The sequence below is a fragment of the Schistocerca cancellata genome, chromosome 3 (genome assembly GCF_023864275.1).
Source record: "Schistocerca cancellata isolate TAMUIC-IGC-003103 chromosome 3, iqSchCanc2.1, whole genome shotgun sequence".
In the NCBI taxonomy this organism is placed as follows: Eukaryota; Metazoa; Arthropoda; class Insecta; order Orthoptera; family Acrididae; genus Schistocerca; species Schistocerca cancellata.
In genome coordinates this window covers 297,238,736-297,265,580 of record NC_064628.1, presented here as the reverse complement: position 1 = coordinate 297,265,580, position 26,845 = coordinate 297,238,736, and the positions used below count along the sequence as shown (strand labels likewise).

The 26,845-nt window shown below is 41.6% G+C and overlaps 1 protein-coding gene across 2 annotated transcripts in view; it reads left to right on the top strand.

Annotated features, from left to right (window-relative positions):
• LOC126174997 (RING finger protein 145-like) overlaps positions 1-26,845 on the top strand; it is a 195,814-nt gene that overhangs the window by 18,204 nt on the left and 150,765 nt on the right. For both annotated transcript variants that reach the window (XR_007535506.1, XM_049921484.1), the window contains one exon: positions 25,247-25,803. Coding sequence is in view for 1 of the 2 variants with exons in the window: in XM_049921484.1 (XP_049777441.1) it covers positions 25,247-25,803 (557 nt within the window). In the remaining variant the exon portion in view is untranslated. The remainder of the gene's footprint in view (positions 1-25,246; positions 25,804-26,845) is intronic.

Here is a 26,845-nt window from a genome sequence, read left to right as displayed (position 1 = left end):
GAATCATAAAAGAAGGTTGTATACCTGGAAGAATCCTGGAGATACTAAAAGGTATCAGATAGATTATATAATGGTAAGTCAGAGATTTAGGAACCAGGTTTTAAATTGTAAGACATTTCCTGGGGCAGATGTGGATTCTGACCACAATCTATTGGTTATGAACTGCAGATTGAAACTGAAGAAACTGCAAAAAGGTGGGAATTTAAGGAGATGGGACCTGGATAAACTGAAAGAACCAGAGGTTGTAGAGAGTTTCAGGGAGAGCATAAGGGAACAATTGACAGGAATGGGGGAAAGAAATACAGTAGAAGAAGAATGGGTAGCTCTGAGGGATGAAGTAGTGAAGGCAGCAGAGGATCAAGTAGGTAAAAAGACGAGGGCTAATAGAAATCCTTGGGTAACAGAAGAAATATTGAATTTAATTGATGAAAGGAGAAAATATAAAAATGCAGTAAATGAAGCAGGCAAAAAGGAATACAAACGTCTCAAAAATGAGATCGACAGGAAGTGCAAAATGGCTAAGCAGGGATGGCTAGAGGACAAATGTAAGGATGTAGAGGCTTGTCTCACTAGGGGTAAGATAGATACTGCCTACAGGAAAATTAAAGAGACCTTTGGAGAGAAGAGAACCACTTGTATGAATATCAAGAGCTCAGATGGCAACCCAGTTCTAAGCAAAGAAGGGAAAGCAGAAAGGTGGAAGGAGTATATAGAGGGTTTATACAAGGGCGATGTACTTGAGGACAATATTATGGAAATGGAAGAGGATGTAGATGAAGACGAAATGGGAGATAAGATACTGCGTGAAGAGTTTGATAGAGCACTGAAAGACCTGAGTCGAAACAAGGCCCCGGGAGTAGACAACATTCCATTTGAACTACTGATGGCCTCGGGAGAGCCAGTCATGAAAAAACTCTACCATCTGGTGAGACAGAGACAGGCGAAATACCCTCAGACTTCAAGAAGAATATAATAATTCCAATCCCAAAGAAAGCAGGTGCTGACAGATGTGAAAATTACCGAACTATCAGTTTAATAAGTCACAGCTGCAAAATACTAACGCGAATTCTTTACAGACGAATGGAAAAACTGGTAGAAGCCGACCTCGGGGAAGATCAGTTTGGATTCCGTAGAAATGTTGGAACACGTGAGGCAATACTGACCTTACGACTTATCTTAGAAGAAAGATTAAGAAAAGGCAAACCTACGTTTCTAGCATTTGTAGACTTAGAGAAAGCTTTTGACAATGTTAATTGGAATACTCTCTTTCAAATTCTGAAGGTGGCAGGGGTAAAATACAGGGAGCGAAAGGCTATTTACAGTTTGTACAGAAACCAGATGGCAGTTATAAGAGTCGAGGGGCATGAAAGGGAAGCAGTGGTTGGGAAAGGAGTAAGACAGGGTTGTAGCCTCTCCCCGATGTTATTCAATCTGTATATTGAGCAAGCAGTAAAGGGAACAAAAGAAAAATTCGGAGTAGGTATTAAAATTCATGGAGAAGAAGTAAAAACTTTGAGGTTCGCCGATGACATTGTAATTCTGTCAGAGACAGCAAAGGACTTGGAAGAGCAGTTGAACGGAATGGACAGTGTCTTGAAAGGAGGATATACGATGAACATCAACAAAAGCAAAACGAGGATAATGGAATGTAGTCAAATTAAGTCGGGTGATGCTGAGGGAATTAGATTAGGAAATGAGACACTTAAAGTAGTAAAGGAGTTTTGCTATTTGGGGAGTAAAATAACTGATGATGGTCGAAGTAGAGAGGATATAAAATGTAGACTGGCAGTGGCAAGGAAAGCGTTTCTCAAGAAGAGGAATTTGTTAACATCGAGTATAGATTTAAGTGTCAGAAAGTCGTTTCTGAAAGTATTTGTATGGAGTGTAGCCATGTATGGAAGTGAAACATGGACGATAACTAGTTTGGACAAGAAGAGAATAGAAGCTTTCGAAATGTGGTGCTACAGAAGAATGCTGAAGATAAGGTGGGTAGATCACGTAACTAATGAGGAGGTATTGAATAGGATTGGGGAGAAGAGAAGTTTGTGGCACAAATTGACTAGAAGAAGGGATCGGATAGTAGGACATGTTTTGAGGCATCAAGGGATCACAAATTTAGCATTGGAGGGCAGCGTGGAGGGTAAAAATCGTAGAGGGAGACCAAGAGATGAATACACTAAGCAGATTCAGAAGGATGTAGGTTGCAGTAGATACTGGGAGATGAAGAAGCTTGCACAGGATAGAGTAGCATGGAGAGCTGCATCAAACCAGTCTCAGGACTGAAGACCACAACAACAACAAGAAACTTGGTCTCCAAATGGACTGTAGTTGTAGTTGAAAGTATGGAGGCAGCAATGAATACTTACAGAGATTATGCAGCATTCATTATTGCATGATTCAACAATGTAAAACAACTGTTCTGTAACTAAGACACTGGATGCTAATGGTTTAATGGACTGTTTTTCAAGAATTGGTATTTTGTAGGGAGCATTTCAGACCCATGAATTTGCTGGCATAATAAGAGCATTGTCTAAGTAGATTTTATAAGGCTTTATATCACTGATTTTGTACTGCAAAGTAATTGTTAAAAACTCTCGTGAAATATGAGTTATGTATAATACCCAGAGTGTAATTTAATGACATAGTTGGAAATGTTAAAGGTTTGTGATGAGACACTCAGGTGATTGATGACACCTTTGTGATCTGGATCATGGGTGAGGACACCCTATCCATATTCCTCCAGAACCTCAACACCTTCTCCCCCATTCGCATCACCTGGTCCTAGTCAGTCCAAAAAGCCATCTTCCTCGTTATTGACTTCCACCTCAAAGATGGCTACATCAGTACCTCTGTCCATATCGAACCTACCCACCACCTGCAGTACCTCTACTTTGACAGCTGCCACCTACTCCATACCAAGAAGTTCCTTCTATATGGCCTAACCATAATGGCCATTGTATTTTCAGTGATGAGCAGTCCCACTCAAAATATACTGAATGTCTCACTGAGGTCTTCACAGATTGTAATTACCCTCCCAGCCTTGTACAAAAACAGATCTTCCATGCCTTATCTTTCTTGTCACCGTCCACCTCCCAAAGTTCTGCCATCCAGCCACAGAGGAGCATTCGCCTGGTGACTCAGTACCACCCAGGGCTGGAGCAACTGAATTGCATTCTCTGCTAGGATTTTGACTACCTCTCATTGTGTCTTGAAATGAGAAATGTTCTATCCGCTATCTTTCCTACCGCTCCAGCAATGGTATTCCATTGCCCACCGGACCTACACAATGTCCTCATCCATCCCTGCACAACCCCTGCTCCCAAACTCTTCCTCATGGCTCATATCCCTTTAATAGACCTAGATGCAAGACCTGTCTCATACATCCTCCCACCACCACCTACACTAGTCCGGTCACAAACATTACCTATCCCATCAAAGGCAGGGCTACCTGTGAAACAAGTCATGTGATCTACAAGGGTGCAACCACTGTGCTGCATTGATTTGATTTGATTTGTATGGCTGGCCTCCAACAGACTGTGGCCAAGAAACAACTGGACCACCTTGTGCTGAGCATGCTGCCCAACACAACGTTCTTCATTTCAGTGACCACTTCACAGACTGTGCCATCTGGATTCTTCCCACCAACAGCAGCTTTTCTAAATTACACAGGTGAGATCTCTCCCTGCAATATATCTTACATTCCCATAACCCTCATGGCCTCAGTCTTCATCCATCATTGTCCTCATCAGTCCACCCTGTTCCCATTCCAGCACTAAATAGCCTTCTGTTCCACCAACAAACCCAATCTTTTTCCTTCTTTCTTTTTCCGCTGCCCCCCCCCCCCCCCCCCCGCCGCCCCCCTCCCACGTCTCTGCCACCCACCATCCAACCTCTGGACTGCACTCTAGCTTGCCTACCCTCTCTCCACCTCGTCCCAGCACGCCCCCCACTAACTGCAGTTTACTGGCCCCTGAGCCCTACCCTGCTATCCCTCCCACTCCCCACCCCATCTTTCTCCTTACCCCCACCTGGTTGCCTCTCCCATCATGCGTTGCTGCTTGTAGTCTGGCTTCAGCTGCAGCTATCCTTTTCGAGACTGTTTCATCAATTGTTTGAATGTTTTCACTTTGTCTTTGGGTAGGAGTGTTTCCACTGACATGCTGTTCAACCTTTTTGGTTATACGTGAGTCATGGCTAGCGTTGCCAGATTTTATACAGACAAATAACATTTCTTATTTCAAGAAAAGGCAAATAAATGGCTTATTTCTAGCAAATGAAGCATTTTCAAAATGTGTGTATTTATTTAAGTACAAATTTTTCATACTTCTGGCAAAAAATATCTATTTTAAGTTGGTTCGAAAAGTTTATAACTGATGCTACATGGTAAATTTATGTTAAATAATGAACCTCCTTTATTTAAAATTATTGAAGCTCTCTCCTTCCTCAGCTCTTTACATTTCACCAACAATCCTCTTTCGATAAACACTGAGGTGATTTGAAAAGATAGTATATAGGATACAATTTTTAATTGTTTGGGCACTTAATCACTGATTTTGCAATCATGTACTACCACTTGTTGGAAGTATTTTTTCATCATTGTTCATTAATTTTCCTTGGATTTCTTAAATTAATATAGCTTTGGAATATGAATCATCCTTGCAGATTTTGTGTGTCAATTGAGTTTACCTTGATGATAATTTTTTATCCAGTTATATTTTTCCTTTCATTCATGTTTACATTTATATGCTTCTTTGTTTTCATCAGACTTACTGGTAAATCAGAATCACTTGTCTTATTATTTGTTGCCTTTTAAGTTGCATTAAAGAACAACATACATTTATAAATTCCAAACTTTTTACGAGGGTTATTCAATAAGTAATGCCCCACATTTTTTTCTCAGAACATATTTATTGTTAAGAGTCAGAATTTGGTGACAATATACATCAATATGTCTCTTCCATGTCCTGTTTTTCTATGTAGTCTCCATCACATTGTATGGCCGTATGCCAACATTGTGGAAGAACATGTTTTCTGTGCTGGTAAAAGTTCTTGTCCTTTAGGTTTAGCCATGTTTTCATTGCATGATTGACACTCCCACAATCTTCAAAGTGTGTTCCCCGTAGAGAATCTTTAAGCACCCCAAAGAGATGCAAGTCCGAGGATGCCAGATCTGGACTGTAGGGTGAATGAGGCATCAGTGTCCAACCCAATTTGGCAATGTGTTCTCGGATTCTCAGACTTTTGTGTGGAGACGCATTATCATGTTGGAGCAAGATCTCTGGTGGACTCTTGTCCGATCGAACATGTCGTAAATTTTTCTCGAGTTTATTCAGAGTCTTCACATATGACTCTAATTGATGGTTGACCCTCTTGGCATCACATCCATCACAGTCCCAGATGGCTGTCACCATGACTTTTCTGGCAGAAGAGGTTGCCTTGAATTTCTTCTTTTGTGGTTAATGAGGATGATGCCACTCCCTGGACTTGTTTCCAGCACAAAGTGGTGCAAAGAGCTTTCATCCCCCGTAACGATCCATGACAGAAAAGCCTCTCCGTTGGTCACAAAACACTCCAACAAATCAGACGAAATGGCCTTTCTTTTAATCTTGTGGTCTGCTGTGAGCATTTGTGGAACCCATTGTGAGCACCTCTTTGAATATCCGAGAGCCTCGATCATTGCGGATGCACTTCCAATGCTGACCAACAACTGTAGAGACAATTGCCAAGCTGTGATATGCCGGTCAGCACAAATAATGGTATCCTCACAATTCAGCATGTCTGGAACAGTGGCTGTGACAGGACATCCCGAGCATGGCTGATTGTGGAGCTCTGTTTCTGCATTTCCTGAGGCTGTAACTTTCTTTACCCATCACCCAAATGTAATCTTATCAACTGCAGCATCACCATACACTGCACACAAACATTTATTAATGTTCATCATGGTTTCTTTTTCTGCGCACAAGAACTCAATAATGGCACACTGCTTGTAACGTGAGTTGTGTGTAGAAGCCATTTTGATGTTGTACTACAGCTCTACCATCTGCCAGAATGGATTGGAACTTCACTGGTCCCACAGAAAAAAACATCAATTGTGAAGCACGAACAAGGATGTTTGTCTGTGTATATTAATGGCTTTTTAAAAAAAAAAAATAATATGGGCATTACTTATTGAACGACACGCATACAACAATTGAAACATAAAAATCTGGGTGGTGCAACATAGGGTTACATGTGTTGAGCTGTCACTGCAAATTAGTGTTGTTATTTAGATATGTTTACATGTTGTGCCCTGTAACTGAGAAGGAAGTGGTTAACCATCTCAGTATAAGCCTAGATGAGTGTGGGGAAACCACTTAAAAAGCACACTCAGGTTGACTGGCAGAACTGACTCAAAACAAAGGGGGAATGAAACTGAGACAGCCCTCAGCATACCAAGTTTGGCACACAGCATGCAGACACAATACGCAGCTACCACGACACCCTCTTAAAATTACATATCAAAATTATTCAGCTGAATTGTGTTACAACATAATGTATCCTTTTTCTAATAAGCTGTGAGTGAACTTGTTCAATACATGTCAGTTAACTGGGTAAGGGGTACGTTAGAAATTGGTGTCATTAGGTTTTTAAGCAGTTTTGGTTTATTTCATACAGCACAAAATGTTTGTATGGATACTGATTTTTTTATGAAAGTGCAAAATATTATTTAACACTAGAATCACTGATATTTGGATATACCTTGAACTGTGGCTGGGTTGATGGGTTATTGCTACTACTAATGAATCTGTTTTTGAACTGCTGGAAATTTTATTATGCAGTCAACAAAAATAAAATAGCTCTTCACAAATTATCATTTATTATTTTAAAAAACTTACATACATTTGCTAGGTGACTTTATTAGCTACCATCACATAATGAGCACAAATAATAATCTTTTGATGCACATTTATTGCAGACAGTTTTCCTTAACAGTTAGACTTCACATGGCAACATGTTCGCTTCTTGTGTGTCTCAGGAATATCTTCAGGTGTGAGGGAGGTACTAGTCTTCCTGGTTGTTGCATACTTCTCAGCGGGCTCCTTCTCTAGCTGTGGTATGAAGTCTCTGTGTTCCTTGTTTAGAGCATTGTACAATACCCAAGCATTTATCACAGCCAAATCCAGCAAGTTGTAAAATGTGAGACCAGGCCAACATCTCAATGGTGCTTTGACAGAGTATTTGAGAGCCATGTGGTCGACAATATATACTTCATATTTAGAGCCATTATAAAATGTAACTGTAACTGGCTTCTTTTTCAAACAGTCTTCAAGTTGAATGTAAGGATGTGTAGTGCTGAGAATCAGGACATTCTTGTTGCCTTTTCCCTGATAAACTGTCATTGTGGTATCATTCTTTTTCAACAATACTGTGCTGCTTAACACTTCTTTCTCCTTCTTCATAAAGACTGGACATTCCCTGTGAGATTGAGGTATGGTACCCAGTAGACTTGTAGCATTTGCTTCCAAGGTGTCAGACGGAGCCAAGGAGGTGGAAAAATTGTCACATGTCACATTTCTTCCTTTACTGAGGTAAGGTTACATAAATTTTTTCACAACAAAATCACCAATACGCTCACCATTCAGCCTTGTGTCACGCTCTCCTAGATAAGGAAAAGCATTCGCAATATATTTGGTGTCTTTAGCTACTGCCATCCATTACTTTTGCCCATATTTGTCCAGTTTTGAGGTCATGAACTGTGTGAATCTGCAACAGCACTTTGGAAGACAAACCTGTTCATCAATTGTTATATATGGATCCTGTATGTTGCTACATTGTGCATTTGTAATGAACTCATACCAGACTTCTGATAGCAAAGCAAACTTGTCTTCTTTCAGTTGTTCTGATCTTGTGGATCTAATGTCAAATCTGACGTAACACATTATCTCTCTGAATCTGTCATAAGCCACTGTTGACTTCACAAAATTATTTCCCCACTTTGATGACCACAAGATCTTTGCTTGTATAGCACCATGGACCTACAGTATAGCTGTAAAAGCTTCCAGTTCTTAAACATAGTTCAATCATCTGAACCCAGTTTTCGACGTGCTTCGGTCTCAGTGCTTTGTACAAAGTGTCTCAAAACTTTTTCCACTATCATAAGATGCCAAGCATTGTAGGAGGTCTCATTCACATTTCGTTTTGCATGGGGAGTTGGTCATGCATGGTCTTTGAAAAAACTCTGTTGTCCATATCTGCCAGTCGAACAGTCACCTGTAACTCCCACTTTCCAGGTTGTTCCATCTGGTGCTACAATATCTCTACCTGTAAGAAAGCCTTTTTTACAGCTGTTCTTGTAATAGTAGTAATTAGTATTGCAACATGTATTTATGTTCAATATATTGTGGAATATTAGAACAAAAACACACCTTCACAAATGTGATGTAAGACTTGTAAAAACTCAAGAAAGGAACAATGTATAAACATCAGTGTTGTAATTGGAATTCATGTTAATGCAGCACATCATGAGCAATAATTATTATAAAAACAAGCACATAAATATACATACCTTTCTCTTTGGTATTTAGTAGAACATCCTCGGGAGTAACATCATCATCTCACGCCAGAACTACAGGTGATGGTAATTCTTCCTCAGATGAAGACTCCAGTGGCTCATACTCTAAGACTTGATCCAAAATCTCATTTAGCGCATTTAAAATGTCCTCTTCTGTTCATAGATGTTTGGCTATAATAAATTTGTATGTTGCAAGCACTATTTACATGGTTAGAATGCTCTACTAAAACCATATTTCATGAAACAAAGCACTGCCTGCGCAATACTTATGTACATGGTCAAACGTGTTTCAACCTGCAATCCCTCTCCTCCCCTGCTGGAAAACTGCAAAGCCATCAGACCATCAGGCAGTGAGTTAAAAGGGCGCTTTGTGATTCTTGACCAAACACAACCTAACAATGAGCTGAAACTAATCGAAAAATGCGATTGTAACAGCGACTGTAGTAGAGGGCCCAAAACTGATCCATCTTCAGTTCTAGGTGAATCTTCATATTTCTCTCTTAAGGTTTGCAAAATTAAGCATAATTGCTAGTTACTTTATTTCATAAAAGTCATAGAAGTTCAGCACTTTAGGCAACAAGGCGTAAAGTGGCAAACGAAAGAATTAAGAAGTCGTGGTTCTAGTGTTAACCACATTTCATTTACAATAGAAGTCTTAACAAAGTTAACCAAATCATAGATGCCATGTGGTGATACTACAGATTTTTTATTTTAACAGTATACTTCTGCTAAGCATTTAAAACAATATCTTGTTCATGTTCTTCATTTACAACCAGTTCCTCCCCTTTGTGTGGACTTGTCAGGCCTTTGTAAAAACACTCTTTTAGGAATCAAAGTGGCCGGAGCACACAAATACAGGGTGTATATAAAGTCTGGGAACACTTTCAACTATTTATTGTACAAAAACTCAACATTGTACAGATGTCATACGTATTGCATTTTGAAGAGAAACTCTGAAAGTTTTTTTTTTTATTTTTTATTTATTTATTTATTTATTTATTTTTTTTACAAACATTTGATATGCAAACTATGAATGATCCAGCAGACGTCAATACGGTAATCGAATTCTTGCCATACCCGTCCCAGCATGGGCATGGCATCGTTGACTGTGGCAGTCCCTTCCCATATTCTCTCCTGGAACTCTGCTACTTCACATGGGTAGAGGCAGCACATACACCAGATCTTTAATGTGACCCCACAGAAAAAAGTCACATGGAGTGACTTCACGATGAAAATGGGGTGGAGCCCCATCCTGCTGAAAGATGGACGGAGATTCTGATTGCATTTGAGGCATCAACCATTGCTGCAACATGTCCAAGGAGGAATATCCAGTGACAGTGATCTTGGTGAAGAAGAATGGCCCATACAGTTTTTGACGTGACAAGGCACAAAAAACATTTACCTTTCGGGTATCACGCTCAAGTTCAAATCATTCATGTGGATGCTTTGTACCCCAGATTTGACAATTATGCCTGTTCACTTTCCCATTAGTGTGAAAAGTGGCTTTGTCGCTAAAAATTAAGCGATCCACAATGGCATCCCCATCCTCATTCAGTTGTTGCAACTGCAAACAAAACTAAAAGTACTTGTCCTTGTTGTTGTCATTGAGCTTCTGCACTAGCTCCAATTTGAATGGTTTCATAGACAGCTTCTGTCGCAGCACTTCCCACACTGTCATTGGAGCCATTTCGAGTTCACGGGATGCATGACACGCTGATTTCTTTGGACTCCTTATAAATGTCTCTGTATGCACTCCACATTCACTTCACTCGCACTGGGACATTTACTTCTCTTTGCTGGGCACAAACAACCTGTCATAACAAATTTGTTGTGCCAGTGGTAAATGGCCTTCTTTGTTAGTGGCTTCTTATCAAATATGTTTCTAAACATCCTTTGAGCAGCTGTAGTACACTTGTTTTTGTCAAACTCCAACACACAGAAAGCTCGCTCCACACCTGAACTCGCCATGTTTGGCGACTAGAGCTGACTATCGGCAAATTACCAAACTAAGCTGTGGTGGTATACATAAAAAAAAGAACTTTCAGGGTTTCTCTTCAAAATGACATATGTATGATGTCTGTACAATGTTTGGCTCTTGTGCAGTAAATAATTGAAAGTGTTCCTGGACTTTATGTACATCCTGTACTTTAAAGCGGCAATGGCCTTGCAGCAGTGGATACACCGGTTCCCGTCAGATCACCGAAGTTAAGTGCTGTTGGCCGTAGCCGACACTTGGATGGGTCACCATCCGGGTCGCCATGAGCTGTTGCCATTTTTCAGGGTGCACTCAGCCTCATGATGCCAATTGAGAAGCTATTCAACTGAATAGTAGTGGCTCTGTTCAAAGAAAACTATTGTAACGACTGGGAGAACAGTGTGCTGACCACACGACCCTCCTATCCACATCCTCAGCTGAGAAGGACACAGCGGTTGGATGGTCCCGGTGGGCCACTTGTCGCCTGAAGACAGAGTGCTAACTAACTAACCGATCTTTAAAGCAGCATTGGACAAAGATGACTTGGACTTCTGGTACTTCTTCCAAAAAGCTAGTGGATTAGATTTCTCTTCTATTCCTGTATATTTTGAACAAGTAGACAAACACATCCAATTGTGCTTTAGTAAATCTCTCTGATGCTAACTAGTTTTGCTTTTCTGTTCCATGGGAAAGTCTAGGTCTTCTTCTTCTTCACTTGTGTTTCAGCTTTCTATACTTGAGCCGCTACATGATCCACCACAGCAGTGCCATTCTCCTTGACATTTTTAGTTCTTACGACTACTGCAAAACCATTCTTTTTGAACTGAGTGGTCAAAATAGTCACTCTGGCACAGAGACAGTGCTGCCTTCTTCATAAGGAGTCATCTGTTTTTAGCAGGGACTCCAATATGAGGGGTGTTTAAAAAGTCCGTGCAAAAATAAAAGCTACTCACATGTTTGGGGAAAACCTTTTTTATTTTTCGACATAGTCTCCTTTTAGACTTATACACTTCGTCCAATGCTGTTTCAATTTATTGGTCCCTTCCGAATAATAGGAATTGTCCAAGTCTGCAAAATAGCTATTAGTTGCTGCAATAACCTCTTCGTTTGAATAAAATCTTTGTCCTGCCAGCCATTTCTTCAAATTGGGGAACAAATAGTAGTCCGAGGGAGCCAAGTCTGGAGAATAGGGGGGATGTGAACAAGTTGGAATCCTATTTCCATTAATTTTATGACAACAACTGTTGAGGTGTCCGCTGGTGCATTGTCATGATGGAAAAGTACTTTTTTGCAATCTAATCACCGGCGTTTTTCTTGCAGCTCAGTTTTCAAACGGTCCAATAACGATGAATAACATGCACCTGTAATAGTTTTACCCTTTTCCAGATGGTCGATGAGGATTATTCCTTGTGAATCCCAAAAGACGGTCGCCATAACCATTCCGGCTGAAGGAATGGTCTTCATCTTTTTTTGCTGCAGATTCTCCCTTGGTAACCTATTGTTTAGATTGTTGTTTGGTCTCAGGAGTATAGTAATGTATCCATGTTTCATCCACAGTGACAAAACAATGCTTAAAGTCCTGCGAATTCTTCCTGAACAGCTGAAAAACATCCTTGCAACACTTCACATGATTCCGTTTTTGGTCAAGCATGAGAATTCATGGAACCCATCTTGCAGATAGCTTTCTCATGTCCAAATGTTTACACCAAATATTATGTACCCATTCATTTGAGATGCCCACAGCACTAGCAATCTCACGCACCTTAACTCTTCTGTCATCCATCACCATATCATGGATTTTATCAATGATTTCTGAAGTCGTAACCTCCACAGGGCATCCAGAACATTCAGCATCACTTGTGCCCAGATGGTGACCACTTATAAACTGTTCTAATTGAAGGTGCAGAGTCACTGCAGTGTTTGTAAAGCTTCTCTTAGTCTCCTGAGGTGTTTTGTCTTTCATAAAGTAATGCTTCATCATCACACAAAATTCTTTTTCATCCATTTTTTGACAGTTACCCGACTTCCTTGATTGACACAAATGCCAAACGCAAAGAAATAGACCAATATGGCTGAAACTTGGTGTGCGTTCTTTCCAAAGATGCTACTAACTAAACATGACCTCAATACGTGCTGGTGGTGCCATTCTCGGACTTTGCATGGACTTTTCAAATGCCCCTCGTAGATATTTTCTCAAAGCAGTAGTAGTTGGGGTTGTGTCTGTTACTGCTTCTTGGCAGTCTTGGACCAATGGGGCCACAATGTAGGATGTTTTGAATAGCTGTCCAGACATTTCATCTCATAACTTGAGCATAGATTCCAGTAGAGGAAGGCAGCCTTCCAGAATGATCTACCCTTCTGTCACCAGAATGTCACAGTTGACATATGGAAAAAGGGTGTAATGTCTGCTGTATCCATGGTATCCTTGATAAAGCCATATGTGTCCCCCTGCATCATTCTAATTGGCAAGCACCTCAGGTAGATCAGCCATCATTGGCCGTGTGTGTGTTTGATGAGCTCATGTTTTCTGAGGTCGGGACTGGTGAGTGCAGCAATTCCTCTTTAACCATGAGGCCTTGGCATACTACAGTGACCTTCATGCAGCACAGTGGTGGAACATTGTGTGCCACAGTGACCGGGGATCTTGGTTTAACTGCCTGGACCATGAGGACAACATAAACACCTAAGAAAATAAAAACTCCAATCTCAAAGTGTGCTTCATGCTGTTAAGACTTTTAGCAGCTGAGGCAGAACATCTGTTTGTGGACAACCTCTGGAGAACCTGCTGAACCTCAGAAGTACAAGGCTTACCCAGCCAAGTGGAGCTCAGTTTGGGTAGACCCTTAATTCGCTAGCTGCTTGTGTGCCCAAAGTGGAACCATTGAACTTTTCCAACTGAACTCCTATGTGAATGAGTGTACTGCTAGTGGATATCAACACCCCACCCAACAAGAAGGCTCATGTAGCCAGTCCTCCTGAAGCAAGGATTATTCAGAAAACTTCAGTTCATGCTGCTAGATAGAATGTATTTTTAATAGTTAGAAAGAAAACCTTCGAGAAAGTTTCACCTTTCTTCATTCTGGTTGTGTGGAGGCACCTTATAGTCTGTGAAGCCATTGAGAAATGGAACGGTATTGGTTGGAATATCTAGTTCCCAGCAAGCAACAGACTTCCAGGCAGCTAAATGCATTGGGTAAAGTGACGTCAAAACAGAGCCACACAACTCCTTGAACTACAGCAAAGATTTTTTGTCATGAAAGGGTATTGTAGATATTCCCAAAGAACAACTGACAGATACGTGGGCTCAAGAAGGTGTGATTGACATACAAAATATTATGAAAAGGGTAGACAGCAAACTGGTAGAAAGAAAAGCGCTGCCATTCTGGCCGCAGAGGGGCCAATCAGTCCTGACTAACTGCAGTATCATCCTCAGTCATGCCATGACCGATGCTGTCTGGAGGGTTGTGGGTTCAGCACATTGCTCTTACAGCCATTGTTGGGTTAGCACATATTGTGGCGCTACTTCTCATTCAAGTAGCCCTCAGTTGGCCTTATCAGGCTGAGTGGTCGCTATTCCAGTCCTCCCAACAAGGAAAAATTCCTGGCAGTATCAGGAATCGAAGATGGGTCCCCTGCCTATAAGTCAGCTGACCCTCAACTATGGAGGCTGACGAACTGGTAAAAATAGATGCCTTTATTGTTCCATTTAGCAGCACACCATCTCCAGAGTTCATCAAAGTAGCTTTCATTCACTTTAAGATGAGACCTCACATAGCCTACCCAATTGACTCTGATCCTTTGTAAGGGAGAAGCTACTTGCAGCAAATGTGGTAGGCTAGAGCTGCCCACGAAGGGGTCATTTGTTCATCCTGCAAGTACAGTAATTGCTCTGGGGATCACCCTGTGTGGAATAGAAACTACCTTGTCTACCTTGAAGGAAGGAAGGAAGATAAAGGATGTTGTAACTTGCATAATGAGAGGATAGCATTAACAAAAAACTTTTTGGCATAAGTGCAGCATACCATGATGTATTGCACCCACAAAAAACACCAGATGTCAACTTTACTGGTGATCAGAGAGTCTTAAAGCTCAGTCAGGAACAAAACAGAAATGGTAAGAGTGTGACAGAATGGAGAGTTGAGAATACTTGTGCAATGCAAGTGGAGGCTGAATAAACCAGATCTGGGCTAATGCTAGCATTTGATTGTTTTCGGAGTCCGCTTTGGTCACAACAGGGGAGCTACGACACTGGAGGCAATGCCCAATGGTACCAACTGTCTCACTGCTTTCAGTGGAGTCATGGATCACTCAGAATTTCGGCCACAAACAACTCATCATACATTCTGGTGGGCATACCAAACATGAGCTTAAAACAACAGCATGTATTTTGTTTGGTGAGACATAAAAGATCTATAAAGCAATACGACCTCCCACTCTCGCCACTTCATTTGCTTCAGGTCTCAAAAAGCCTATTCAGAAAGCTGATGCTTCTTCAAATGGAAGTAAATAGTGCCAGCACCAATACTTGTGTAAGAGCAGTTGTAAGCTGCTGTTATTGTGAATACTATTTAACTCCCTCCAGATAATCAGAGAACACCATGGTTGCTGACGTTATAGAGCTTTCAACACCTCAAAAGGCAGTCTTCAGTGCCATGAATGTTCCTCTGAAGTCTCCTCTGACAAACAAACCAAAGGGGAATCATCAACCACAGAAAAAGACAGGCTATTAACTATCAGACCGTGTGGATCTCATTTTGTTTGGTGTTTCTAATAATTACACTTCTGAGACAGCGATATACAAAATGTGCTTGGGACAACTATTAGCCCCTTCACTAAACCTCCAAACATGGCAGAATCCTCACACTTGTGGATCGAAATGGTGAAAGATGAGCCTCGCAAACATAATGTTTGCCATAGTATAATAGTACATCAGTGGGTTCAGTACACTTGTGGAGAAAGTAAAACTTGTAGCATAAGAAAATCCCCTATGGTTTTGTTTACAGGAAACACATTTTAAACTTGACTGACAGTCATATGCTATGAGGTTTTACTGTCCACCACAAAGATGGCATGATGGGAGGAAAGGGCCAAAGAAGGGTAAACATGTTTGCATGTGACAAACACCGCTCCTCTATTGTGTCCTTGGTTACTGACCTGCAAGCAGTTACAGCTGAAATTCTTGTCGGTCAGAGGATTACTATATGCTCTCCGTACTGATCACCACAAAAGGCAATAGTTCCTGAGGCTCAGACTGATCTTATAGAACAACTCCCTCATTCATTTTCCTACTGGGAGACTTCAACACCCATAAGTATTATAGGGCTCAAACTCTGCTTGCCCTGGGTCGAGTTTTAGGGAGCCTCGTGATGTTTTAGGAGCTGGGTGTCCCCAACATGGACAGTTTACAGGATATGTATTCATAATTAGTTTTAAAATTAATGAACACATTATTCTTTTAGGTCCTTCTGGAGGAAACTGCCTTATCGAAGACACCTTTAGTGCTGGGCGGGAGGATTTGTGTGCCTCAACAACGTTGAGGGCTATGCTGGTGGTACCATAGCTACTGGCGAGGTCACCCAAGCTGGAAAGGCCGCAGCAGAAGGGTTTGACAAAAAGCGTCTGACAACTTAGGGAAGGGAGGGCTCTGTTTTTCTCAGGGAGCTATGCCAGCAGTTGTTGAGTATGGGTACAAGACCCCGGGTTTCCCTATCTGGGAGACTGGTCATTGCTACCATACCTCTTCTAACTCTGCATTCTTCAGGCACCATTGCTAGGCCCAGTGGTGGATCATTGTGTGTTTTGGGGAAAGATGGTTTTGGCTTCACTGGACTTTAAGGAGGGTACACACCTCTATTGAACGGAAGGGGAGGGGGGGGGGGAGGAACAACTTAACCTCAAGGTTTGCTACATGCTGATGAGATGAATGGCTTTTGAGTTAAAACAATCTCTAGTGATGTAACCTCTGGGGCACCTGCTGCCCCCATTGTATAAAGCTTACTTAGGCATGTGGAGCTCTATCTGGGTCAATATTTGTTTCCGTAGTCACTCATGGGATCCCTGTGGAGCAACTTCAGTTCAGATCTACTCCTGACGTACAGGTGTACCATCAGCTAGCCCCTACAGACTCAAGTATGAGTACATGCACATGCCAGTGTACCTGTGGGGGGGAAAAGTTACACTTGAAGCTGAAATCATTCGGAAGCCATCGACCACACTCTTGGAACCTCAGCCTAGTACTATTGCACACTGTCAGGAACCCATTAAGCCGTCCTCTCTATCTATACAAGCAACTCCTCCCATTACGTGAGGAAAAAGGCACACAATAGTTATTTTAAATCAAAGAAAGTGGCAGTTAAACTGTTGTATCAGTGAGCTCTCTCTTTCCAATGGTGATTTTACTGTTAAGAATACTGATACGTGCATGGAGGTACTGGAGAGCCAGGCACTGTCAAATGTCCCCCCTGATCTCTCGGGTAAATCACCACCACTGAGGGATAACAACAAGTACAACCATCACTAATCAGTGGTTCCCCCAGGGACTTCTCTGTTGCAGCGGAATATAAATGAATGCCGATGCATTTGGAAGAATTACAGTTCCTGGCCAGAGAGAGAGAGAGAGAGAGAGAGAGAGAGAGAGAGAGTTTCACATCTGTTTATAAAAAAACTCATTTTAAAGTCACCAGAACACCTGTGTTAAGGAGCCACACCCCTACACAAGGATGATGTTGCTTGAGACAGGGCTGGGGATGGAAGGGCTGTTTTTGTTGATTACAGATGCCACTCCTCTCCTTTCCCTCTTATCAAGGCCACACAAGAAGTTACAGTGGAAGCCAAAGTGACCAACAGATTGCTCCCCACTCATTCCTTATCAAGGGAGACTTTAGTGCACAGATTGTGCTTTGGGGCTAGGCTACCACTCACTCCCAGAGTCAAATTATTGAGCGAGTCATCCACTGAGAGAGTGTCTTGTCATCTCACCAGACATGAAAAGACACTCTTTCCTACATCTACAGGGTCATCTTCAGTGATTGACCTTTGTTTTTCTCCCCAGCTATTGCAGAGGTGGTGAAGAAGAAAGCTAGAACCAAGACATCCATTTTACACAGAATCAGCATATCCAGACTATGTTGGTATGGGCATGTTATGCTCTACATATAACAAAAAAATCAGTAACTAGCATAACAATTGATTTTTGGATGATGTTATTTATAGCAAATGTTCAACATGGCAGCAATCAGTCATTGAGGGACAATGTTATGAACAGCACTGTACAGCATATCAATTGGTATGTGAGATATTACCATCGGATGTTGTCCTTTAGAACGCCTGATAAAGCCAGATGATTGCAGTAGACTTGCAACTTCTGGTAACTCCACAATCAGTAATCACACGGATTGAGGTCAGAGGACCTGGGAGCCCAAACATGATGGAAGTGGCAGCTCAGCATGCAATCATCGCCAACGATGTTGGCAAGAGATTTTCACACATCTACATCTACATCTGCATGATTACTCTGCAATTCACATTCAAGTGCTTGGCAGAGGGTTCATCAAACCACAATCATACTATCTCTCTACCATTCCACTCCCGAACAGCGCGTGGGAAAAACGAACACCTAAACATTTCTGTTCGAGCTCTGATTTCTCTTGTTTTATTTTGATGATCTTTCTTACGTATGTAGGTTGAGCTCAACAAAATATTTTCGCATTCGGAAGAGATCGTTGGTGACTGAAATTTCGTAAATAGATCTCGCCGCAACGAAAAATGTCTTTGCTTTAATGACTTCCATCCCAATTCGCGTATCATATCTGCCACACTCTCCCCCCTATTACGTGATAATACAAAATGACCTGCCCTTTCTTGCACCCTTTCGATGTCCTCCGTCAATCCCACCTGGTAAGAATCCCACACCGCGCAGCAATATTCTAACAGAGGACGAACGAGTGTAGTGTAAGCTGTCTCTTTAGTGGACTTGTTGTATCTTGTAAGTGTCCTGCCAATGAAACGCAACCTTTGGCTCGCCTTCCCCATGATATTATCTATGTGGTCTTTCCAACTTAAGTTGTTCGTAATTTTAACACCCAGGCACTTAGTTGAATTGGCAGCCTTGATAATTGTACTATTTATCGAGTAATCGAATTCCAACGGATTTCTTTTGGAACTCTTGTGGATCACGTCACACTTTTCGTTATTTAGCGTCAACTGCCACCTGCCACACCATACAGCAATCTTTTCTAAATCGCTTTGCAACTGATACTAAAGTGCGCGTCATTTTTGACGGCGGCCGAGTTTAGGTTTGTTCTGCGCATCTGACGTCACAAAACACAGTCAGCCAATGAAAGAGAACGACGTTGCCAGTGCTCAACTGCAGTGCAGAGTACGGACGAGTGTCTTCAGTTTTAGAAACGTTCAGTCATAAATAATGTAATTGAACAAAGTCAGTGTCTTGATAGCAAACTTTCTTTTATAGAAAATTTGGAAAAAGCATTCTTTATACCAATTGGTTCATATTCTATTAATTAATTAAACCAAACAAGCAATAAGCCTCCTAATTCAGGCGATAGCAAGGAAAGGTATTTGTATCATTCTCACTAACCACTTTTTTGCAATAAAGAACAGCGGTAAGCCGGCACGGTAACTCAGCGTGTTCGGTCAGAGGGTTAGCTGCCCTCTGTAATAAAAAAAACTGAGTTAATGGAACAATGACGAACTGAAATGGATGTCTTGCGACGTCCACCCCGAGCAGATACAACGAACGAAAATGAACAAAATGAGATTAAAAAAAAAAAAAAAAAAAATGGTTAAAGTGTATGGCTGCTAAGTGAAAGGTTCTGAGTTCAAACCTTGATCGGCTCTTTATATTTTCTTTATTTTAAAAACAATATCGAAGTGTCTTACTTCATGAATTTTATTCATTTGAATGTAATTTTTTGAAATTTCTAGTGGCAACTAAAATCGACCATACAGAAAGTATACACTATGGACTTTTACCTCCGCAAACTCTTCAAAATTTCGTGCAATGGTTTACTACATCTATTGCTGTACAATAACTGCTTTGAACATCGAAACAAAAACCGAGCGAGGTGGCGCAGTGGTTAGCACACTGGACTCGCATTCGGGAGGACGACGGTTCAATCCCGTCTCCGGCCATCCTGATTTAGGTTTTCCATGATTTCCATAAATCGCTTCAGGCAAATGCCGGGATGGTTCCTTTGAAAGGGCACGGCCGATTTCCTTCCCCATCCTTCCCTCACCCGAGCTTGCGCTCCGTCTCTAATGACCTCGTTGTCGACGGGACGTTAAACACTAATATCCTCCTCCTCCTCCTCCTCGAAACAAAATTAAGTCATTTATGGGAGGAAGGTATCAGTCAAGAAGATGTGTAAAAATCAAATTTTTGGGCCAAATAGTTTTTGTGAAATCGAATGATAAATTGTGTCAAAGCAGTCGAAACACCATGTGTCTGCGCAGGCGAGCAGTGCAATGATGACAAAATCACGCTTATCGCTGAAAGCGGGGAGCACATCTCTGTAGCAGCAAAAGGGTTAATGCGGCCGTGGTGGCATTACTTCTTAAACTGCACGCTCCCCCCTAAACGTAAGTTTGCGAACTATGCTATGGCGCTGCTTCTCTTGGCGCGTACAACTGGCAACACAGCATTCTCCCGCGTCTGGGCGGGCATGCACGAACCGCCAAGATATAAGAATTGAACTATAGTCTTTGGATGACCTTACTAGACGGTAAATTACAGCATCATCTGCAAACAACCTAAGAGAACTGCTCAGATTGTCACCCAGGTCCTTTATATAGATCAGAAACAGCAGAGGTCCCAGGATGCTTCCCTGGGGAACACCTGATATCACTTCAGTTTTACTCGATGATTTGCCATCTATTACTATGAACTGCGACCTTCCTGACAGGAAATCCCTAATCCAGTCGCACAACTGAGACAATACCCCATAGGCCCGCAGCTTGATTAGAAGTTGCTTGTGAGGAACGGTGTCAAAAGCTTCCCGGAAATCTAGAAATACGGAATCAACTTGAGATTCCCTGTCGATAGCGGCCTTTACTTTGTGCGAATAAAGAGCTAGCTGCGTTGCACAAGAACGATGTTTTCTGAAACCATGCTGATTATGTATCAATAGATCGTTCCCTTCGAGGTGATTCATAATGTTTGAATACAGTATATACTCTAAAACCCTACTGCAAACCGACGTCAATGGTATAGGTCTGTAATTCAATGGATTACTCCTACTACCCTTCTTAAACACTGGTGCGACCTTCGCAATTTTCCAATCTGTAGGTACAGGTACTATCGGTGAGCGAGCGGTTGTATATGATTGCTAAATAGGGAGCTATTGTATCAGTGTAATCTGAAAGGAACCTAATCGGTATACAATCTGGACCTGAAGACTTGCCCGTATCAAGCGATTTGAGTTGCTTCGCAACCCCTAAGGTATCTACTTCTAAGAAACTCATGCTAGCAGCTGTTCGTGTTTCAAATTCTTGAATATTCCAGTCATCTTCCCTGGTGAAGGAATTTCGGAAAACTGCGTTCAATAACTCCGCTTTAGCGGCACAGTGGTCGATAACAGTACCATCGGCACTGCGCAGCGAAGGTATTGACTGCGTCTTGCCACTTGTGTACTTAAATACGACCAGAATTTCTTCGGATCTTCTACCAAATTTCGAGACAATGTTTCGTTGTGGAACCTATTAAAGGCATCTCGCATTGAAGTCTGTGCCAAATTTCGCGCGTCTGTAAATTTTAGACAATCTTCGGGATTTCGCGTTCTTCTGGACTTCGCATGCTTTTTCCGTTGCCTCTGCAACAGTGTTCGAACCTGTTTTGTGTACCACGGGGGATCTGTTCCATCTCTTACCAATTTATGAGGTATGAATCTCTCAATTGCTGTTGCTACTATATCTTTGAATTTGAGCCACATCTCGTCTACATTTGCATAGTCAGTTCGGAAGGAATGGAGATTGTCTCTTAGGAAGGCTTCTAGTGACACTTTATCTGCTTTTTTAAATAAAATTATTTTACGTTTGTTTCTGGTGGATTTGGAAGAAACGGTATTGAGCCTAGCTACAACGACCTTGTGATCACTAATCCCTGTATCAGTCATGATGCTCTCTATTAGCTCTGGATTGTTTGTGGCTGAGAGGTCAAGTGTGTTTTCGCAACCATTTACAATTCGCATGGGTTCGTGGACTAACTGCTCGAAATAATTTTCGGAGAAAGCATTTAGGACAATCTTGGAAGATGTTTTCTGCCTACCACCGGTTTTTAACAAGTATTTTTGCCAACATATCGAGGGAAGATGGAAGTCCCCACCAACTATAACCGTATGAGTGGGGTATTTATTTGTTACGAGACTCAATTTTTCTCAGAACTGTTTAGCAGCTACATCATCGGAGTCTGGGGGTCGGTAGAAGGAGCCAATTATTAACTTAGTTCGGCTGTTAAGTATAACCTCAACCCATACCAATTCGCACGAAGTATCTACTTCAACTTCACTACAAAATAAACCACTACTGACAGACACAAACACTCCACCACCAATTTTGCCTTATCTATCTTTCCTGAACACCATCTGAGTCTTCGTAAAAATTATCTGCACAACTTATTTCAGGCTTTAGCCAGCTTTCTGTACCTATAACGATTTCAGCTTCTGTGCTTTCTATTAGCGCTTGAAGCTCAGGGACTTTCCCAGTACAACTACAACAATTTACAATTCCGACTGTTCCTTGATCCAAGCACGTCCTGTATTTGCCATGCACCCTTTGAGATTGCAGCCCACTCCGTACTTTCCCGAGGCCTTCTAACCTAAAAAACCGCCCAGTCCACGCCACACAGCCTCCGCTACCCGTGTAGCCACCAGCTGAGTGTAGTGAACTCCTGACCTATTCAGCGGAACCCAAAACCCCACCACCCTGTGGAGCAAGTCAAGGAATCTGCAGCCAACACGGTTGCAAAACCGTCTGAGCCTCTGATTCAGACCCTCCACCCGGCTCTGCACAAAAGGTCCGCAGTCGGTTCTGTCAACGATGCTGCAGATGGTGAGCTCTGCCTTCATCTCGTAAGCAAGACCGGCAGCCTTCACCAAATCAGATAGCCACTGGAATCCAGAGAGAATTTCCTCAGATCCAAAGCGACACAAGTCATTAGTGCTGACATGTGCCACCACCTGCAGCTGGCTGCACCCTGTGCTCTTCATGGCATCCGGAAGGACCCTTTCCATATCATCAGGAATGACTCCACCCGGCATGCACACGGAGTGTACACTGGATTTCTTCCCCTCCTTAGCCGCCATATCCCTAAGGGGCCCCATTACGCGCCTAACATTGGAGCTCCCAACTACCAATAAGCCCACCCTCTGTGATTGCCCAGACCTTGAAGGCTGAGAATCATCCTCTGAAACAGGGCAGGCAACTGCATCTGGCTCAGCCAGAGACAGTACCTGAAACCTGTTTGTCAGACACACCGGGGAGGCTTTCTGATCAGCCTCCGGAGACATCTTTCGCTGCCTGCCACGCCTTGGAACGACCTCCCAATCAACCACAGGCAAGGGCTGAGCCCAACTGTGGGCAGCAACCGGGGCAACCACAGCAGCAGACCAATCTGGGGACAGGCGGGACGAGGTTGACATCCCCGTGATACCCAAGTCTGGCTCCCCACAGTGGTACCCATTGGCAACAGTCTCAAGCTGCGCGACTGAAGTCAGCGCCGCCTGCAGCTGTGAGCGAAGGGATGCCAACTCAGCCCTCATCCGAACACAGCAGTCACAGTCCCTGTCCATTCTAATCGATGTTGAACAACAGTTACTGAAACACTAGTCCATGCCTAGATAATGCAAGGGAAACATGCAAAGAATGTATGAACTAACCTGTACAAATGCCTAATGACTGCGCTACAATCTGCCTGAACTTACGATTACAGTAACTAAAACTCGAAATTACACCTCCTATACAAAACTCACACGCAATTTAAGTAAGAATCTATGAAGTAAACACAGAAAAGAAGCTATATACGTATCATTCTGCCCTGTCAATGTGCACCAACTGGGAGCACTGGTATCCACATACAGCTGTGTTTTAGACTGCTACATAAGCTCTTATTTGTATACTTTTCTTGTAATTATGATTAGCAGCATTTTATATCATTTAAGTTTGTAGAAAAGAGAAAAGGTGCTTATCAAAATGATACAGTGTGTATAAATATGGGAAAGGCATGACCTTTTCTTTTATAATAAAAACGTATTAATGTCTTCTTATGTAGTGCAGATTTGGATCATTTCATTTATCAATAGTATCTATTTACTGCTGATATCATCATAGAGTTTTAAAAGTTGTAAAGCAAGTAACTGCGCATTTTGTTCCTCTAATTGTAAGTGGAACAATTAATTTTGCTGTTTTTTCAACCTCAAACATGAAATTATTCAGTGAAGAAGTGAGAGAAGGTTCCATTAATATCATAGACTTGGTTTATAATGTGGTACTCCTTTCATTACTTACAAGGGAACCTCCCCATCGCACCCCCCTCAGATTTAGTTATAAGTTGCACAGTGGATAGGCCTTGAAAAGCTGAACACAGAGCAATCTAGAAAACAGGAAGAAGTTGTGTGGAACTATGAAAAAATAAGTAAAATATACAAACTGAGTAGTCCATGTGCAAGATAGGCAACATCAAGGAGTGTGTAGGCTCAGGAGAGCTGTGGCCCCGTGGTTAGCGTGAGCAGCTGTGGAACCAGAGGTCCTTGGTTCAGGTCTGCCCTCTAGTGAAAAATTTTAATTTTTTTTTTCAGACAATTATTATCTGTTCGTCCATTATGTTTTCATCACTTTTTTGGGAGTGATTATCACATCCACAAGAAATCCTAAATCGGGCATGGTAGAAGAATCTTTTTATCCATTCGCCATTCGACAACATATTCCTGTCATGTGACGCACATGCTGTCACCAGTGTCGTATAGAATATATCAGACGTGTTTTCCTGTGGAGGAATCGGTTGACCTATGACCTTGCGATCAAATGTTTTCGGTTCCCATTGGAGAGGCACGTCCTTTCGTCTACTAATCGCACAGTTTTGCGGTGCGGTCACAAAACACAGACACTTAACTCATTACAGTGAACAGAGACGTCAGTGAACGAACGGACAGATCAAAACTTTGCGAAAATAAATAAAGTAATGTTGTCACTCGAGGGAAGACTTGAACCAAGGACCTCTCGTTCCGCAGCTACTCACGCTAACCACGGGACCACGGCGTTCCTGGGCTGAGACTATCCTTAATGTTGCCTATCTTGCGCATGGGCTACTCAGTTTGTATATTTTGCTTATTTTTTTCATAGTTCCACACAACTTCTTCCTGTTTTCTCGACTGATCTGTGTTCCGTTTTTCGAGGCCTATCCACTGTGCCAACATATAACTAAATCTGAGGGGGGTGCGATGGGGAGGTTCCCTTGTTAGTAAATTCACTATCCAGGGACTAATGATGGAAATTAAATACTATTAAGTTGATGTAAAGCTGTGCAAAGCATATAGTAAAGTGAGCACTATCCTTCCTTCACTTAAATTTCCCATGTAAGACTGAAAATTTTTAAGCTTACATTACACTGGCTGTAGATAATTTTCCTGAGAAATTAATACTAGTAAGGCTTCAAATACATTTCATTTATGAAATGTTGAAATACTTACACTTATGTTTCTTATTTACAGTTGTGTTTGTGGCACTGATCATGATAACACTACCAATGGAGCACCTAATCACATTTTATATGCATCTCTTGAGTGCAACATTGCTTGCTGTCTCTAAAGCTTATTCACTTCACTATGTGATTAAGGAGACGTCAGAACCTGGAAATGAAGCTGAAACTGGCACTTCCACACGGAATTTTGAAGCACTGCTGTTCCACATATGTGTGTCGGCAGCCATAACATCACTGTTGGACTTGGAAGGGAACAGCCATCGCACCCTACTAGCTGCCTATACTCTGCCACCATCAGCCCGAATTGTGGGGGCACCAGTATATTGTCTCCCTACACTTCACTTCTGTGCAAATATTACTATTGGAGTATGGTTTCTTAGTTATGTACTTGTGAAACTTCCAGATTTGTTTGCACATTTTGTCCATCTCTATCGTTTTGTAGTTTTTGGGGGACGTGTCTTTTATGTCCCTGTAATTGTGTGGCAGCAGTATTATCTAATGCAGCAGCTGTTCATTTTCTGGTGTTTGCTTGTTGTGGTGCAGCTCTACAATTACTGCAACCCACAGGTAAGTTGGGCAAACTTATTACCTCATTATTTTCCTGTGTTAAAAATACAGTTCAGATTGTTGTTGTTCTGATTGGTTAACAATTAAATAGCATTTATTATAGGAGATAAAGGAGCATTAGCTGAAATCACGAGATTTGTACATACTTTTTCTGCAGACAGTTTAGCTATTTAGTGATGGAAAACACAGTTACAAGTAACAATAGAAAGGAATTTTGTGAACACTGATAATGGAAGCCTTGCAAAAGTTGATGCATTATGCTCCACCCATTTAGAGCGGCAATATATTCAGTGAAGGGCATTCTTTTCCCTGCTGCCTGCAACATCATTAAACTTGCCCAAAACTAAGTATTTGAAGAACCTTTGCAAATCTGTTCATATATTATAAATAGATTGTTGATTGTCAGTCAAGAGCTATGATTCAAAGTACAATAAAATTATTCTTGGCAAAACTTAGTGCTGATTTCTTCAGTAGAAGACACTCAGCCGAGATGGTGCATCCAGCATGCATTCAGTGGTGCAATGGATAGCTTATCCGACTGCAAATAAATGAAGTCATGTTCAGAATCTGAAAGGGTTGTTTATTTTTAAAAGTTTTACATAAAATACAAAAATGGTGTAAATAAGAACTGACGGTAGCAGTTGTTTCTATTGTGGGATGTGTTATATATAGCTTCACATTAGTCTTAGTAGTCTGAGCAATGGACAACAGAGGATAAATGCACTTACTTTGCCAACAAACAATTCACTTTTTTTGAAAGCTTTGCTGGTGATGAAGATACACCCACAGTACAGTGAGGTGTAGGATGATGAGGTTATACAGAGAGATATAAAGCTGTCATAATGCTAATTCACAGTGATATCTTGTTTTGGAATTTATGTTTCAGAAAATGGATTACAAATGGCATGCAAGATAACACGATTTCTGTTAAACAGAGTGGCAACACTACAAAATACAGTTCATGTATAACAGATATTTTTAATTAGATTTTAAAAATAGGTGAGAAAATTGATAAAAATAGTTCAGAAGAGAAAGCAAAAAA